Here is a 17,859-nt window from a genome sequence, read left to right as displayed (position 1 = left end):
TGTATATTATTTGTACCAGTTTAAACTTTTTTTTTTTGCCAAGAGAGCAGCTTGAAATGCATGGCTAGCTGAATGAAGAAAATCAGGATGACTTGATAAAAGCTGCACTATGTCACAGTGAAAGAAAGTCCTGTGGGCATGATCAGTCTGCCCTTACCTCAGCTCATTCTACTAAAATTTCTGAGTTACAAGTCCTCTATTATTTCTGATGCAGACGCTTCAGGGTGCCTAATACTTCAGTATGGGATGCTTAGGGCTGTGACATACAGCAGAGGTATTTCATAAATTGGGGATAAGCAGGCTACGGGTTGTAGCTTGACAACAATTACAGCCTCTCTTTTGGCTCTGTTTCACTTTTATTCTGTTCTCTTGCACAGCTCATTAAATAGTTGTTCACCTGAGAAAACAGCTGTTGTATTTAGACGAATAGTGCCAGACAAATAGTTCTTTTTGCAGAGCGTATATGAAAAGAAAATGTCTCGAAGAAGCATGCAACATATGAGGTTTTGGATATATTATGGCTGTGTAAAAAGAAAAAAAGAAAAAAAAAAAAAACGACAGTAAATGCATCTCTTCCCACTGTTCAGTGTACAGTATTCCTATATTTTCTTGGACATTGATGTTCAGACAGACTATGTGGCACAATAAGAAGTGTAAAATATTCATGTTTTTTTGTTGTTGGATGTAATGATTATTGATCGGTTTATTGCAATTTCACACAGCTTAATTCAGCTGATGTGTATGTAAACAAATTTATTTATTTAAAATTCATTTATTGAGGTTAAAACCCTCTTTTCCAAGGGAGTCATGCAGAAGTGCACTCACAACACACAGACAGCATTTAAAATGATAAAAAGAAAAGTTAGAAGAAACAATTAAACAATTTGAAGAGGAGGAGGTCGTCTCATATGTTCTCAGCCTGGATTTGAAGGCATTTAAAGAAATCAGTTCAGTTTTTTTCTGTTAATGTGTTTTTATTAATGTGCACAGAACATGATAATATCTCAATTGAACAACATTCAGTGATATTCAAGTCCATGTGGAAGATGCAGAATGGACGAAGGCCCTTTTTCCCCCAGTTCTGTGCGGGCAAATGGATGTAAGCGATGTTATGCAAGTAGCTCTTATTGCCACTTAAACTTTTTCAAAGTAGCTCTGCAGGTGTAGGAAGGTTGAAGGGGACCCCTTTGGTAGACTAATCAATTGAATGGTAACGCTGATTGGCTGTTGCATGCAGTGTCCCTTCCCCTCTATCCACTGCGCAATTTGCACCGCAGGTACTTCTGTCTCTCGTGTATGTGTCGTGTCCTGCTTCACTGTCAGGGGGGATCTCAGGATGGATGCAGCAGTCGCAGCAGGAGGAGAAGAAGGAAGGAGACTAGCGCTGTGACGTCATCGCCGCCGCTATGAGAGGGAGCGCGCGGGGGCAACATCATTCCCCATCCATTAGCAGCGGCAGGCTAGCTGGCTAACTACAGCTAATGTCAGCTATGGTCCCATACAATTATCTCAGGTGTAAAACAAACAGCGTGTTGGAATGATCCGGCTAACCAAACACACGCTTTTAGACTATGGGGACGTTTTTGGGATTATAAACACTGACTTGATGGATCGCAATGGTGCAACGAAGAAGCGAGGTAAGAGGTCAGATCGGTTTGCTGCCCCATTACTGGTTATCCTCACAAACATGCTAGTTAGCTAGCTACGTGCTTTACAGGACCACCGGATCCGCCGCAGTGAACGCCACCGGCTAACAGGATTAGCTTTTGCTACATGTAATCCTCCCCAACACTGAGAGTTTATGGCCATTTATGACGAGCAAATCTCCGCTGCGCTAGTCATAGCTGTGTGTTTCGGTACATAGTCAAACAAAGCTGACGATGCTAGCCGCTGTCTTCTCAGTGACCATCTCGTCCCCCTTGTGATCCTCAGAGACACACACCCCAGGCAGTCTCTATCCATGCTAATCAGCATGCGGTGAACCTGTGAAGTGATTGCCAAAGAAGAGATGTGTTTTAAAGTGTGCTCCATGTTTTTTTTCAGTGAGCAGCTTGCGTTACTGATGCCAGGTGCAGGTGTGTAGCTGAGAGCACTCAGGATGAGTGGGGCTGGAGAGCACACAGACATCCTGTCAGTGGCAGACGTGGTCAGAGACAGATGGAAAGTAGTAAGTATGACAGAAATCACTAAACAATAAAAATCATCTTCGGTCACAGTTTCCACCAGGAAAAAGCTTTCAAACATACAGTAAGTGTTCCCTGTCTTTTCAGACGAGGAAGATTGGTGGAGGCGGGTTCGGAGAGATCTATGAGGTTTTGGATCAGTTGAGTCAGGCCACTGTCGCCTTAAAAGTGGAGTCGGCTCAACAACCCAAACAGGTCCTGAAGATGGAGGTGGCTGTGCTGAAGAAACTTCAGGGTACGTGGTGTGATGCTTTCCCCCTCGTAAGAGACCGAACGACTGAAATCGCTCAGAGGATAATCTGACGTTCCTCAAGTTAAACCAAAGTCTTGTTAAAGGATAGTGCCGCCATGATCTAACATTTGCTTAACATAGTAAAACCTTACATTTGTCCCTGGATCAATATAAGATATATTTAAAAATAATAATAAATGCAGACCAATAAGATTGTGTTTGATCAGGTAACGTGTGCTTAATATACTGTACCCAAACTTCTTTGACAGGCAAAGACCATGTGTGTCGCTTTGTGGGTTGTGGCCGAAATGACCGTTTCAACTACGTGGTGATGGAACTCCAGGTGTGATTACTTTCAGTCAATGCTAATCAATATTCAGTTTTGCTACAGACCACACATTAGTCTTGCAGTATGAACGTGACTGAACTGCTGATTTCCTTTTGCTGTCTGAAGGGGAGGAATCTGGCAGATTTGCGCAGAACCATGGCGCGTGCCACCTTCTCTGTCTCCACAACTTTGAGACTTGGCAAGCAGATTTTGGAGGCCATTGAAAGCATCCACTCTGTGGGCTTTCTGCACCGGGACATTAAACCTGTACGTTTGCCTCAAACCCCTTATTGATTGCTCATGAAATATCATTTTGCTATTTTTTTTTACTATAGACGTGTTTGATAAATATTGCAGCAGTTTTACTCCCACGTGTTCGTCTGTGTTTAAAATCTGTAGTCCAACTTTGCGATGGGGAGACTAGCCAGTACCTGCAGGTGCTGCTACATGCTTGATTTCGGCTTGGCTCGCCAGTTTACCAACTCCAGCCAGGAAGTCCGTCCAGTAAGTACTCTGTAGTACATCTCTCATCCACTGTTTTAACCCAACAACCATTTTGACCTTAATGACGACTGTTTTACTCTCTTATCAGCCTCGTCCTGTGGCAGGCTTCAGAGGAACTGTGCGATATGCTTCCATCAATGCTCATAAGAATAAGGTAGGAATGGACTAAAAACCTATTCTTCTATAAAGTCTCTCTTTTGTTAATATTAATTATTAAAGGTTGTTATTCTGTAGGAAATGGGTCGTCATGACGACCTGTGGTCCCTCTTCTACATGCTAGTTGAATTCATGGTCGGCCAGCTTCCCTGGAGGAAAATAAAAGACAAAGTATGTGCCTCGATATATTAGCCTTAACAGGATTGTAAGTCAAAGTGTGTGTATCCATTTTAACTCTCTCTCTCTCTCTTTCTCTCTCTCTCTCTCTCTCTCTCTCTCTCTCTCTCCCCGCCCCCCTTCTCAGGAACAAGTTGGAAATCTAAAAGAGACTTACGACCATCGACTCATGCTCAAACACCTTCCCTCAGAGTTCAGCACTTTCCTCGATCACATCCTGACCTTGGACTACTTCACGAAGCCTGACTATCAGGTTGGCCGTCTCTTTTTTTTTTTGGTGGGGGGGGGGGACATTTTTGCACACACTGTTGATTTCTTCGAAATGCTGACGCTTGTCTTCTCTGCAACAGCTCCTGATGTTGGTGTTTGAGAATGCCATGAGGAGCCACAGCGTGCTGGAGAATGACCCTTATGACTGGGAGAAATGTGATTCGGAGGATATGCTGACAATCACTGCTGCCACAACCACTGCTCAGCAGCTCACCCGCCTGACTCCAGCCTACTTGGGGTATTTACAGTTCAACAGCGCTCCATCACTTGTGAAATATAGAGATTTTCATTTTCTAGTAATTGCTGTTGGCTTGAAGTTGCGGTCTGCTCTGCAAACTTCTTCCTTCACAGTCTGTTAGATTCGTCTTCAAATATATAGCCGAGTCTTTTTTTAGACCATAAATTCTCCGCAGTAAGAGATCCCAGAGAAGTCGCTGCTTTAAATTGTGCCGTGGAAATGAGCTGCAGGGTGACCTTCTCTCTCTCCTCCACAGCATGGCCAACGCTTCAGTCCTGCCGGGCGAGCTACAGAGGGAGAACACTGAGGATGTCCTGCAAGGGGAGCGCCTCAGTGACGCTGACAACTGCCCACCCATCCCCACACCGACCACCCCGAGTGGAGACGTATGGGAAGAGATAGACCGCAACAGAAACCAAAAACACGCCCAGCCAATGATCAGGAAGGTCAGGGCAATGTCATTTACTGGAAGCCTTAAATTCTATCACTGCTTCTCTGCCTCTGCTCCAACACTTCACCTAATGAAATGACTACATCTTAAACCCAGCTATTGCTCATCTTGGACTTGAAAAAGATCCCTCCTGCTATCATTGTCTGTCTGCTGACTTAAAGCTTCTTCAGGGTGGTAGTGAATCAGACTCTGAAATTCCTACTGATGTGTGCATAAGACCTACAAAAGCAAATGAGACCATCATTAGAAAAATATGCTCCTTCTATACAGTGATTTTTGAATTCACAGGTTAGGTGTCAGACAAGTGTAAAGTCTTCGTTTATACAATTATGTATGTGTGTATTTATTAGAGTACAGCTTTGTCTAAAGGGGTCGCCAAGATTGACTAAATGAATGTTCTTTATAGTAGCTTTAGTTAAGAAAAAAATACATTTGCCTACCGCTGTATTTATTAAAAAAAAAAAAAAAAAAAGATTACTTGTTACTGTTTTCTGTGGTATAGTAATGTAATGTCTTGAGTTTAAAAGGTATTTGTCTCCTCTCTAAAAGGTGGTCAGTGAGGATGAACACAGTCAGAACCAGGGGAACCAGAGCCCCAACACTGGCTCCATGCAGAGTTCTCCGAGACGGGTGCGATCAGAGACCATGTTCCTTGAACGGGCTGCACCTCTGCTCCGGAGGATAAGACACAGTCAGAGCCTGGCTTTTGAAAAGAGACTCGCACCTGAACCCAAGCCCACCATTGAGCGCTTTCTAGAAACCTAGTAAGTACGGAGTCCATTATAAACCACAGTTTTCGATTGTTAAACAGATTGAAACTCACCATGGCACTTTAAATGTCTTCAGTTTAGGCAAACAGCGTCCTGTCCTTTCTCATGTTGGGGAGGATTCCATTCCAGAGCGATTGCAGTCTCCTTCCTGCAACGAGGAAAACTCTGGCACAGCGACCCCTGACCAAGAGGAGGGCGCGGCGAGCAGTGGCTTTGTGGCTGTGAACCTCAGTCCTGTTCCCCAGGAGGGAGACTCTCAGGAGTGGGTGATGCTAGAGCTAGAGCAAGGCATCGGTTCTGGAACCACCAAACCTCCTACGGAAGAAAAGCCTGGGACTCAAACCCCCGCTGTAACTGAGAACCAGTCCTCTGAGCCACAGGAAGGCCAGTCCACAGCAGTGCCGAGCAGTCCCGTCCTCTCGCAGATGGCCATGCCTGGCACATGGTTACTGGGCCACAGGAGACTGCCGGGGATGCTGGGACAAATGCCCTCGGTCATTATGGGACGACCCCAGATGGATCAGGTAGGGTTAATTCAAATTCAGTGTTACAGCGGTGTCACAGGTCGCTTTTATTAAACAGGGTCTTAATCAGCATGTCAACACTCCTGTGAGGAACTTTTGGTTGCATCGATTTTGGCGCCCCCTCTGGACAAAGCTGGGCCTCCTATTTTTTTTTTTTTACTTGTCCTGTACATGTGTCAGTAGTGCTTCTCACAAAATCTTGTTTTGGAAACTATAAGGCTTAATCGGTATTCATCATGTTGTTTTTGTGGTAAACCTTTGTGGTTTAAGGTGTTTGTGACGACACTTTAGAATACATGTTTTGTTGTGGATGATTTTGATTTTGTTTGTTTTTTTGTAGTTGATAAATGACAGACTTTTGCCAGCCTGCACTTGTTACTCCAAGTCCCACATTCATGTTCCGACACAACATAAGGCACGTCACATGTTAAAACACCCAGTTTAATCTGTCAGCTGGTTGAAATGGCAGTGTTAGAATACTTGTGAAAAGAATTATAAAGCTTGATGTGAAATGAGCGTAGACTTTCGGTAATATTTTTTTTTTTTTTTATAAAACAGTATCAACAATAAGAACCTACCTTCACATACAGATATTTAAATGATAACTCGGTCATATTGCAGCATCGGCTCCTAGAGTATGTTGTTGTTGACACTTTTATAAGTCTCTTTCTTGTTTCTAGATATTTTAACCCCCAGATTTACCTATTTTTAATTGATCTATTGTAATTAGGTTTTTGCTTTTGAAGACAGCACTGTCTGAACGAGTGATATGATCCGTTCGTTGAGTACCTTTTCCATCCACTACTGAGTCTCCTACATGTCATCACACAGATACAAACAATTCTGCTGTCAACGTGCCATGAATCTGTCATGTCGGTTTTTGTCAGAGCTTTCTGAAGAAAAGATTCAAGAAAAGTCTTCGTAGATTTGAAAGAATCAGGTCCATCCTTTTAAAAAAAAAAAAAAAAAGTATATATATATAATTGGCAACAAATGACGGCTATCTGAATAGAGGTGCAGAGACTTGTTGCTACAGACCAGATGTACAGTCTCACCTCTTCACATTGAGGTCAACTCGCAGTTCAGCGCATTGCAAGTTCATGTAGTCAAATAGGGCAAGTTTCACCTTATCTTGTCATGAGTCTTGGTCTTGTTAACGTTTTATATAATATACATATTCAGACCTGCTTCTCTATTTGATGTTTTTATAAAACATATGAGGCAACATTTCAGTGTTTTGATACAGCCACTAACGATCCTGAATCTCCTCTCAGTCCTCCAGCTGTGGGCCTCTGTCCCCTGCACAGGAGAAGAGTGAAGCGATACCCCTGGAGGCACCATCTAGTAAATCTGATGAAATGAAACGGGAAACCTCACAGGATGCAGACAAGTTGCAGTTAGCGCCCGTGCCAATCCCAGCCAAAGGTCTCACTGCTCACCTGACGGCCGACAGAGACCCTGAGAGTGATTCGGGTCTGCCTGATCGATCCTCCGAGCCCAATCAGCAGCCTCAAGCCGACACAGCAGGAGGTGCCGTAGAAAGCGCCGTCACCGTCTCCTCCTCCCCACCCCCAGCATTGCTCAGAAGCAGAGACTCCCCCTTATCCCCAAGACTGAGTCGAATCCCGGTTCGAGAACCCAACGCCCCCCTGGACTCTCTGAACAGGGATCTCCACATGGAGAGGCGTCACCGCTGGAGCAGTCCAGTTCCTGGTTCCCCAACCCACTCGCCCTCTCCCTCTCTGTCCTGCGACAACTTGCCCTGCGCTTTGCCCAGAGACAGGCTCTCCTCTGATCGAGGATCCAGATCCGACGGTGTGGGGGAAGAGCCTCTGTCTCTGTCCTCTTCATCAGGAAGTAAAAGTAAGATCCCACGTCCTGTGAGTGCCACCTTTGTACCTGAGCAACTCGCGAGCAAGTTTCTGCCCCGACCACCTCCTGGAAAACCACCCGTCCGCCCGTGTGTGGACAATAGGTACTACATTTGTTCTGTAAAGGGTTTCTTTGGAATAATCAAGAGACTGTGCATGGACATCGCAGCTTTTTCCCCCAAAAAAGACCATAAGATTTATGTGGTTTAGCTTTCTCCTGTACATTTCCTATTTTGCTCTCAACTGTACAAAATGTCAACTGGTCAGCATTGGCTTTAGTCAACAAACTAATTGTCTACGGTAAACCCTGGTCAATAAGGATTCAGTCTTCATATTCAATGATTGAATTGCGCTTTTGAAGACAGAGCAGTTGTAAGAAAGGAGCTGACTGTGGCCTCCTTCAGTTCAGTGCTGTGCTTCCACATCTGCTTTTGAGTGAGCCTGTATCTGAGTCAAGGGAAACGCATGTTGGCAGGTAAAATACTGACAGCTTACCCATCATTGACAGATGGAGCAAAAATGGAATTTTGAACCCGTCTCCTTTGGTTACATGTCCATCAATTAAACCATCAGTTTTCCTTTCTATAGAGCCAAATGTTAACGGACCCTTGACAAAAAGAGCCGGTATCTAAGTGTTGTTAGGACAGTGAACAGTAATAATGAGTATAATGATTGCTAAGTGTTTCTTGTGAAAGGAGGGAGGTACAGTTTATCACAAGATATTGTTTGTACTTCTTGGTTTTATGAAACTGTTATTATAACTTTAAAAGTTTCCTCACAGAAAGGAATATCTTAAGTTTCATAATACGGAAGAAATGAAGATGATTTTTTTTTTCTTTCATGTTTGTCTAGAAGACGGCGGTTAAGAGTGCGTGCAAGCAGCACCAGCGATGCTGACTTCCTGGCTAGTCTGACTCAGCTGATGCAGGACCGCAGCGGGATGCTGTTCAGCCCTCCTCCTCGCCCACGCAGCTCCTCCTCCTCCCTGCAGCGCTCGCTAAGCTCCTCCCCCTCCCGACAAGAGCTGCGAGACGGCGGGGCACTGCAGGGACGCAGCCGCTCTCCGTCGAGCTTCTCCGGCTCCCCTCCCGCCCGTTACGCTCACCCGCAAGAGCGGTTCGCGGGGCTGGGTCATTGGGGTCACAGCTCCAGGGGGAGAGGTCTGATCCACGAGGGAAAAGGCTCGGGGAAAGTGAATCGATGACTGCATTTGACACAGGCAACTGATCCGGATGCTGCAACTGTCGCCAGAGACTGTGTCACATCCAGTCCCTGATAGCATGTGTAAATATGGTATTTACTCAAGGGAATGTACTGTATGTAATGTAAAATGTATGATAAATTGAACGTATTTATTTATTTATTTGTTGGATGTGTCGCTCAGAACACTCGACGATATGGCTCGATATGTGCAGCTGAAAGAAGGTGGTTGAGATAAGCCGAAGATTGCCAACTCTTTACCTCTCATTTCACTCCTCTCTTAAAGCTACATGTAGGCCTAATATCAGACCAAAAAGATCAAAGTTAAATACTTGACGGATGTAAAAAATATGTTGCTAATTGTAGATATGTACCATTAGGAAAATGGTATACACTAATAGACTCCATATATTCACATTAAGGACACTAATAGTAAAAAAAAAACCCTAGCAGTATACCGACATCAGCATTCATGTACAGCAGCAGGGCATGCAGCCCCATTATTGACCTCACTCCAGTACAACAGCTAGCTTAAAGACTCTATGTAACAATGATTGCTCATATCAGTGTAGTAGTGTGCTTTTACTTTGCTAGGAAATGTTTATCATGCAAGAGGCGTCGGCATATTAGAATGTACATGTAAGTGCACTCAGTATTGTAAAAGTGCATGAGACTCATTGCATTTTGTTTTTTTTATTCATTTGTACAATCTGCTCAGACATCTGTATTTTATTGAGCTACTTCTGATCAAAAAATACATCCTAATGTAGACCAGCAACAATTACCTTTCATTTTTTTTATTTCATGCATCAAATACATGTAAGAAAGAGAGAAAAGTGATAAAAGTGTATTGTTTTCATCGTGGCTGTTTCTTTTATCAACGCAATCAAAAACATTTATTAAAATAATTTCATTGAAGATGTTCCACGTTTTTTTAAAGCACCATGGTCATGCTATGGATGCTGTTTAGATTGTGATTAAATGCTCCGTTCATCCAAATATCCTCTTTAAACCCTGGCACTATGTACTTTTTGGGGGGGGTTTTGTCCAGATTTCTGCGAGATCCTTGATGCGACGTTTGAGTATTTCTGTATAGTTGGGTTCCACTGAAGACATGGCCACAAGCTTAGGAGCACAGTCACTGATAAGAAATTGGGACAGACCATTAAACCTTGGCTTAACATTTCTCAAACCATGACGTATTGGATTCTATAAGCTAAAGTCACAGCAGCTCAGACTCTGGCATTCCTCCCCCCTGAGAACAATCGCTTGTCAGAAACTGTCGAAGAAGCGCTTTTTGAAAGACAGACACGCCAGTAAGCACAAAGAGAGACTGCTGACGAGATTGGGGCTGAACGGGGAGTTCCCAGATGACAGCTGTTGAGCTTTGTGAAATCCGTGAGATGCCATAGACCCTTCCCTTTTTTTTTTTATCCCAATTTAACTTTTCCTTTATTACCCTGGAAACTAATAGCGCTTTTGGGAATAATTCAAAATGTGAGCGAACAGACAGTGCAAACTAAAATATAATTGACCCTCTGTTGAATCTGACTCTTTGTCTTAAACATTTTCTGTTCTGAACGGACATACAGGGGTTTCCTCATCGGTGGTTGATGCTGCATTCAGGGACTCATTTGATGGTCCCTGTTTCCAAGTTGGAGAGTCGTTCTTTAGACATCAGTTTAGGATAAAAATGTAAATGGGGTTTTTTTGTGCTTACTTGGATTATGACAGGTCTTCGAAAAGCTAAATAAAAAAGGCTCTGAGACCTTAGCAGCAGGCGATGGTCACTTACTGCACACACATCTCCATTAATATTTATCCGCCAGAGAAGCTACCAATAAAGGCCTGAAATACATAACTTGTCTGCAGCTGATTAAACTGGTTGTGTGAAAATTGAAGGGTACATCAGATAAACCACAACACAATTTCACTGAGAAAAAAGGAACCTCCACCTGTTAAAGTGAAAGTAACCAGAAGTATAACAGTTCAACTTAACTGAGCTAAGATCTTAATTTCAGCTTTCTTACTCCACAGAATACTAACTCATTGATTTATACCAAGCCTGTGTAACCTTGTTTTGTTTTTGTAAAACACAGCTTGTGTTTGGAATTTAATTATAGTATGGCAGATACAGGCGCAGCAGTAGATCATGAATCTTCCAGGAAAGGAAGACAACTAAGGGCCAGATGTTGACGCAGAAACAAACAATACACCTACAAAAATGACCTTCCAAAAAATGGATCGACTTAGAAGCTTTACTGGGGTCTGGTTGGTTAAAAATAAGTTTAAAATCTCGAAAAGTACGTTTTTGACTGTAAACAATCTGGAATTAGTTCATAAATTTAAGACATAGATGCTTTTATATAGACCAATGTCTTGACATAATTAAAACAGTCCCAACAGTGAGGTGACTGGAGGACTAATATGTTTGGGGCTTACCATTTAAAAAAAAAATAAAAACACCTACAATGTTGGCTGATAAATTCTGCACTCTTTCGTTCCTCCTAAAATATTGACATTATTTATTTATTTAATTTCATGGCTATGTTAGAATACATAAAATACTTTGTAATTTGTGATTTCTATAGCTGCACCACAAGGCTCCTTTTCTGTTATTCTGACTGTAACATCAGAGTTGTGTCAAGAAGAAAAAACAGAGGAATGCTTCATTCTTATAAGTAAAAAAAACCTTTATTTAAAAATACACTGTGAATTAAAAGACAAAATATTCAGTGGTGGTCCTGGAAGGACATAAAACGTGATGTGTCGTCCTCATAGAGTAGTTCAGAAAAAGGACTTATTATCAGATTCACTGTTTGTTACAATTTGACGGGAGGATACAAATCATTGGAGCCCTGAAGCAAGAATTCAGCGGCACGTCCTCGGCAGTTATACTTGGTTTAAAAGTGAATATTGATTGACCTGCAGACTTGGAGTCTTTTGAGGTCTAGAACAGAGGTGCAGACTGTCTGGGGTCATCTGGTAACACGCTGATGGAGTCCTCTGCCTTTCCACACAGCATGCAGAGCATCGTGTACTCCTGGACAACACAAAACAGACTTCATAATCAATCAATCAAACTATATTTGTATAGCACTTTTCATACAAGGTTGCATCACAAAGTGCTTCATATCATACTAAATCATACAGAAACAACACAACTCCCCCACCCCACAATTCAAAAACTATAGTAAAATAACGAAATTAAAACAGGTACTGACGGACAGAGGAAACGCTATCTTTAATTCTTAAATGAGGAAACACTGGAGTTTAAAAATGTAATAAAATTAATTGAGACTTCAGTTCATAAACACATCAAAAGGACAGATAGCTAACCATGACTGTTGTATGTATGACAACAAGATTAGCCCTTTTAAATTTCACAGTTTGGAGAGAGATAACTTACCTGATAATCATCAACAACGCTGAAAGTGTATTCGTGCCTGGCAATGACATGGTCACAGTTTTTACAAACATCTGGAAAGAACAAATGGACATGAGTGGATTAGTTTTTAAGCATGTTGTGGGGTTTTTCCCCCCATTCTTTTGCAAGAAATCAAATACACCTTAGTGCCAAAACCATGTCAAACATCTTGCATGAACATAAATAACTCCTTCTTCATTAAAGGATATAGCAACTTCATATTTTCTAATCTATCTTATCTGGAAGTAGCAGTACTGACATTTCCCACGGATGTTGGCAAACCAAGCCATGCTGCAAGTTAACCTCCTTCATGTGCTGAAAAGAGTTAAGGGAGGGTTGCACTGAATGATAATCTTGTGTCACACTGTTTAATAATGTGCTAATTACTTTAATAACGATGGTCTTTATACTTTAAAAATAAAAAGGTCATACAATTTATAAAAGGCCTAAATATTGAGCTAAATAAGTAGGAACCAGGTAGGACCAGTAGGAACTGACTAACCAACTAACTGTTTCACATCTTGTTTACTGAAAGTCAAAATCTTCAGGAAGGAAGTATCAAGGAAAACTATTTATGCACCTTGGGAGTTTCGTTTTTAAACACTGATAGCTTCTTCCCTTAAAGTATGAATTACACAGTTTTGACTGAAAAACAAATATTTTTAATGTTTGACTTCTTCCCACTTCTTTTCGGACATGAAACTTATAATAGCTCATTACCCAATGTCTTTTTTATTTATTTTCTTCTCGTGTTTGTTGTTATTGTTTATTTTCTGTCTGCTTGTTTTGTATGTTCACTATTTTATAATGGTACATGCACACTTAACCCGGCTAGTTGACTACTGTGATGACAAATAAAGCGACTGACTCACGGTCATATGTGACGATCTCCTCTCCATCTTCATCCTCAGTGGATTTGTTGCTGATCAGCACAAAGTCCCTCTGATGGCAGTGGACACAGCCCAGGAAGTTCATCAGGTAAGAGCCATTCTCTAAGCAGGTATTCCCCTGAGCAGAGACAAATCACGTCAATCTTTAAGTTGCTAAACATTACACGAGGGGTGTAAATTTTTTTTTTTTTTTTTTTTCCATCAGCGATGGCGCATTACTTTTGTGCGTCACAACAAGTTAACATTAGAAGGGTCTATCAGCTGACTCAACTTACCCGGTCGGGGTATTCTTTTTGAACACAGCCGTTGCACATTTTATTTAAAATTATATTATTATTTTCACAAGTCACTTTGCACTACCTGGCCGTAAAAATAATAATAAAACACTAACGAAGGTTTTTTCCCCCCCTAAACCTTCACCTCCGTACTGAACGGCGCTCCCTGCGTCCTATGAGATTTATAAAAAACACACTACGAGACAAAAACACTACAAGCTGAATTCGCTCGGAGATGCTCTAAAAAGATTCTTGTCCCGTCGTGTTTTTGTAGATCGAGGAAACAACCCACACCCGGACTTCCGGTGTCGCTGCCCTTAACCATTGGCTCACGTAGCCCATGACGTAAATGACGAAGACAAACATGGCGTCTAAACAGCAGTGGGGTCTTATTGCCATGTGAAAAAAAAATCTGGTAAATATACAACATTAACAATCAACGTGAAATATAATGTTCGTATTGATTCGCCGATAACTTACCTTAATGCCGCAAACATAAAAAAAGGCTTCAGTCCGGTGCGATGTGATTGGTTGAAACTATTCAAACATGATGCCCCTTTCAGAAAACGCTGCTGCAAGCTCTGACTTTGAAACCACGTTGTTTTCTTGTGATAAGCTTGACCTCGGTGTTTTTGGGTTATATAATCTTTCTTTGTGTCCAACATTCACATCTATGTCTGTGCAATGGAAATTCCCATTACTATTACAATGCCTACAAGATGCAGCCATCGCACACTTCTGATATGATGGTGATGAGTTTATTATAAGGTGGAGTATGTTTGTGTTTAATACAAGTGCAACGTTCTTTGTTTATAAACACTACGGGTGTCATATTTTCATTACACAACGATAAAACGACACACTTTTAAAGGTCCGTGCTAACCAAATGTATTGAAGCATTAAAAATATTGCAGGTCTCCAGTTGTGTTTTGAATCAAAAGCTAACTGCTAACTACTAACTGCAAGAGTTTGAATTTAAAATAAGAAGTTATCCAATGTTGAATCCATAGGACTTCCACTTTTGTTGCTGTTGTATCAAGACAGGCATGAATATTGTTTGATTTTAAAAAGTATCATATCCAAGTTGAATTTATGGTTTTGTGACAACCCTAATGAAAATGTATTTATTTCATCTGTTCAGAAATGGAAACAACTCCACTTGTTGAAGTGGAAACTCCCACCAACAACAAACTTCCCCCATCAAAGAAAAGGAAGTACTGTATTCTGTGTCGCATCCTATATAAGAAAAATGTAAGTGACTCGTACTTTACTGAAACAATGTATAGGTTGCATTATTTCTCAATCTTGGCTTTGATTCTGATGATGTGTGTCTTAAATGCAGGAAGCTCTTAAGCATATGCATAGCATGCTTCATCACAGAGAGCTGGAGACAGTGCTGGGCAAGTGAGTATCAAGTACTTGTTTGATTGTTTAATTCCAAAAGTCATGTGTACGATTTTCTTTAGAGCTTAAACCTAGTGTCTAGGACTCAAACAAGGATTACTTCTGTTTGCTCTTATGTGACGGAAATGTTGTTTCCTGTTCTTCCTATGTTCTTACTTTAACAGGGATACGTTTCATGACTGTCAGGTGTGCAAGCAAACCGCCATGAGTTTAAATGAGTATGCAAAGCACATATCTACCTCTCAACACAATACCAGGTTGGATAGCATGAGTTTAAAAAATGTGGGTCCCGTTCGTCTGGTGAACGCTGTGGGCCCCATCATGTTCCAACGCATCGAGGAGAGAAACAAGATACTGAGGTTTCAGGAGTAAGAGTTTTCAATTACTTGACAAAACATTTAATTATTGTATTAATATAACTATAAGATTAGCAATATTAGATCATGCTATTTATTCTCTCTATGATTAATACATTTTTAATCTCTGGCTACTATATACTTTTTACCACAGGAAGAAAGAATTGAGAAAGAAAAAAAAGAGAATGAGGCAGGAAGCTGCTCGGAAACGAGCAGAGATGAAGAAGGGAAGCGCCGGTAAAAACCCAGATGTGTCCAAAGGAGGACAAGTGAAAAAGACAAAGAAACAGATGCAAAAAACCCACCAGGGAGGAAGCAACAATGCATTTTTAGAAAATACAGAGAATAAAGTCTCCAGTCAGCAGAGACCTCCTCACCGAATAGAGGCAACCTTGCAGGATCAAAGTGAGACATTATCGTCCTCGTCAGGAGAGCCTGCAGGTCAAACTTTGCATAGACGTAATGTCCAGGATCAGTTCACGCAATCGCTTCAGCAGAGGAGGTATGATGTCAACAATCCGCGCAGCAAAGTTAAAATGAAGATAACCGTCTCAGAGACACTTTCTAACAGATCAAAAAAAAACCAAGGAGGGACTAGTAGTATGTCAGGACAACAAACATGGCCAGCTAACAGCCAGAATGGTTATAACTACGAGCAGTTCAGTAGTGATTTAGATAGCGACTTCACAAGTGATAGCATCCATCAGAATGGAGGGCTCACCTTTGATTCCAATGAGAGTCCTGGATCTTCTCAGGCAGGTCAAAAAGCCTCCAATTCAGCTAAACCTGCTTCAGAAAACAACACCACTCCTATAAGAGACGTTGATGTCAATGCGATGCTGCGGCATATCAGGAGAGCGCTGGGAGTAAGGGAGCCGTGTCGGGCAGATCGTGAAGCTCGGAGGCAGAACAGTGAGGCAGGCAACCGGGTGGCTGATCTTCGCACCATGAATCAAATAGGAGCTGAAAAGGAGCAGTCAGGTGGGCGCTCCTTGAGGAACAGCTTCAACTCCTCACAGGTCAACTCCCCTGCCCCACCATCCAAGTCCAGATTTCACGCTGACGGCACAGCTACACCTAAGTCAAAGCAGACAACTCTCATAGCGAAACAAAGAGAGACTCAGCCAGTTGAGAAGAGTTCCATTGTTGCAAAAAGCGCAAATGAAGCGTTAAGCAGTGGGGCGAGAGAGTCTCAGGTGGCCTTTAAAAGCCAGGCGTTACTCAACCAACATTCAAGCCCCGCTGCTACCTCTGAACCAAACGTGCCCAGCAAGGTTCGGGTTGCCCGAGAAGTCACAAGCAATTTGACAAACTCCACAGGGAAGCAGAACTGGATGGAGATGTATAATGAGATGAAGAGGAGGAAGCTCGACAGGGTGAAAGGGATGCCCAGGTAAGACTCCTCCAGTAACCTCTTCTTACACATGCAATGGTACAGTATGCATTTTAACGTTTGTTTGCATCATGTATACAAGAATCGATCTTTTTGTTTTACTTTGTTCTCTATTTTCGACCCCAATACTGCCTAAAATGAGGAGTTGGCCAGAAACTCAGGTCAAAGCATCATTCTGATACCTGTGTGTCAGAATGATGTATTTAAAGTGAAGCCCATCTAATTCCATTTTTTTTTTTTTCAGTGCTCGTCGATTTCTCTCCACTTCCCCGATCGCTCGTGTTAGGATAGGATTCTGTTCAATTGTTTTTTCAGTCTTTATTAAATCCTGGGATAAAAGGAATTATTAATTTCGCAGAGAAATTTAACCTTGTACCTTTTGTGGTAACTACTAAAGGAACTAAGTGTGCCGTGTACCCTAGCAACAGCAAACACAGGTGAGAAGCGCTCTGAATTTTAAGACGCGGTCCGCTACCGTCGCAAACCGAAGAGACACGTGCGCATTGAAGTCCTGCAGTCAACAACACAGGCTTTAATTAACATAGAACATAAAACTGGTGTCAGGTAAAGTATTGTGTGATTGTTACAAACAGTGTGATGCGAGCAGAAAGTGCAAAGTTAGTCAAATATAGCAAAGTCTTGATAATCAGTGTATTCCACAAATGATCGCTTGTTTTTCTTGCACTCGTATCAAAGCGGTACGCCCTGCACAGTATTTATGATACTTAAGGTTAGGTATCAAATTCAGCTTCAAAGGGGAAAAAAATCATCAGTAATACATCTGTGGTCAGTTATTTTACTTCTGCTCTCTAACAGGTTTGGGATTAAGATGGTGAGCCAGACAGACAAAGAACGATTGACTCAAGCAGAAGACACCAACTCTCCTCTGTCAGAAGGCTTCCATTGGGAATCAGTCCCAGACAGTCCCTCAGCTGCACACTGTACTGGACCACCTCCTCCACCCCAGGACAATAAGGTTAAGGATTGTCATAAAACAGAAACACAGTCAAACGTGCAAAAGAAGCAGCCTGCTGCAAAACAGGACGACAAGCAAAAGACTGAAGCTGTCCATGTGAAGAAGGAACCGAACCAAGAAACTGAAAATGTAGAAAAGAGAAGCAACAGTGTTGCTAAGAAGAGGAAGCCCATTGTTGTGGTGGTGAGTGGTACAGTATGGTCAAGTGTAAGACAAAGCTGAAAGATACAACTT

The 17,859-nt window shown here is 42.0% G+C and overlaps 3 protein-coding genes across 5 annotated transcripts; 2 read left to right on the top strand and 1 right to left on the bottom strand.

The window, feature by feature from the left end:
• The first annotated feature begins 1,174 nt into the window (after positions 1-1,174).
• Positions 1,175-9,822, top strand: ttbk2b (tau tubulin kinase 2b). Of its 2 annotated transcripts, none has more exons than XM_079355119.1 (15): positions 1,175-1,637; positions 2,044-2,167; positions 2,271-2,418; positions 2,685-2,758; positions 2,870-3,010; positions 3,143-3,247; positions 3,336-3,401; positions 3,482-3,574; positions 3,708-3,833; positions 3,931-4,088; positions 4,345-4,534; positions 5,089-5,303; positions 5,386-5,833; positions 7,108-7,808; positions 8,560-9,822. In XM_079355119.1, exons 2-15 carry the CDS (start codon positions 2,099-2,101, stop codon positions 8,906-8,908), a joined length of 2,883 nt encoding a protein of 960 aa, XP_079211245.1. In that variant the 5' UTR covers positions 1,175-1,637; positions 2,044-2,098; the 3' UTR covers positions 8,909-9,822. The 2 variants fall into 2 exon arrangements, with proteins under 2 accessions (XP_079211245.1, XP_079211244.1); XM_079355118.1 differs by having other exon boundaries at positions 1,176-1,637; positions 8,557-9,822.
• Positions 9,823-11,576: 1,754 nt separating this feature from the next.
• On the bottom strand, positions 11,577-13,881 carry churc1 (churchill domain containing 1). Of its 2 annotated transcripts, none has more exons than XM_079344239.1 (4): positions 13,791-13,881; positions 13,204-13,339; positions 12,314-12,384; positions 11,577-11,947 (listed from the first exon to the last, which is right to left on the bottom strand). In XM_079344239.1, exons 1-4 carry the CDS (start codon positions 13,860-13,862, stop codon positions 11,855-11,857), a joined length of 372 nt encoding a protein of 123 aa, XP_079200365.1. In that variant the 5' UTR covers positions 13,863-13,881; the 3' UTR covers positions 11,577-11,854. The 2 variants fall into 2 exon arrangements, with proteins under 2 accessions (XP_079200365.1, XP_079200366.1); XM_079344240.1 differs by lacking the exon at positions 13,791-13,881 and adding an exon at positions 13,497-13,782.
• LOC306835989 (uncharacterized protein) lies at positions 13,856-17,847 on the top strand (the record flags this gene model as incomplete). The annotated part of the gene is made up of 6 exons (XM_079362838.1): positions 13,856-13,911; positions 14,638-14,747; positions 14,839-14,900; positions 15,065-15,268; positions 15,411-16,649; positions 17,466-17,847. Exons 2-6 carry the CDS (start codon positions 14,640-14,642, stop codon positions 17,845-17,847), a joined length of 1,995 nt encoding a protein of 664 aa, XP_079218964.1. The 5' UTR covers positions 13,856-13,911; positions 14,638-14,639.
• Positions 17,848-17,859: the final 12 nt, after the last annotated feature.

The sequence above is a fragment of the Symphodus melops genome (genome assembly GCF_947650265.1).
Source record: "Symphodus melops genome assembly, chromosome: 1".
NCBI lineage: Eukaryota > Metazoa > Chordata > Actinopteri > Labriformes > Labridae > Symphodus > Symphodus melops.
The sequence above is the reverse complement of the archived record's forward strand: the minus strand, read 5'-3'. Positions and strand labels throughout refer to the sequence as shown.

Bases quoted from the DNA above. Each gene is read 5' to 3' on its own strand.
- ttbk2b (XM_079355118.1), top strand. From the start codon at position 2,099: ATGAGTGGGGCTGGAGAGCACACAGACATCCTGTCAGTGGCAGACGTG. The intron at 2,168-2,270 runs GTAAGTATGACA...CTGTCTTTTCAG, and splicing joins TCAGAGACAGATGGAAAGTA to ACGAGGAAGATTGGTGGAGG. The intron at 3,402-3,481 runs GTAGGAATGGAC...GTTATTCTGTAG, and splicing joins TCAATGCTCATAAGAATAAG to GAAATGGGTCGTCATGACGA.
- churc1 (XM_079344239.1), bottom strand. From the start codon at position 13,862: ATGTTTGTCTTCGTCATTTACGTCATGGGCTACGTGAGCCAATGGTTA. The intron at 13,340-13,790 runs GTGTGGGTTGTT...GTCTCTGCTCAG, and splicing joins CAGCGACACCGGAAGTCCGG to GGGAATACCTGCTTAGAGAA. The intron at 11,948-12,313 runs GTAAGTTATCTC...TGTGTTGTCCAG, and splicing joins GCGTTGTTGATGATTATCAG to GAGTACACGATGCTCTGCAT.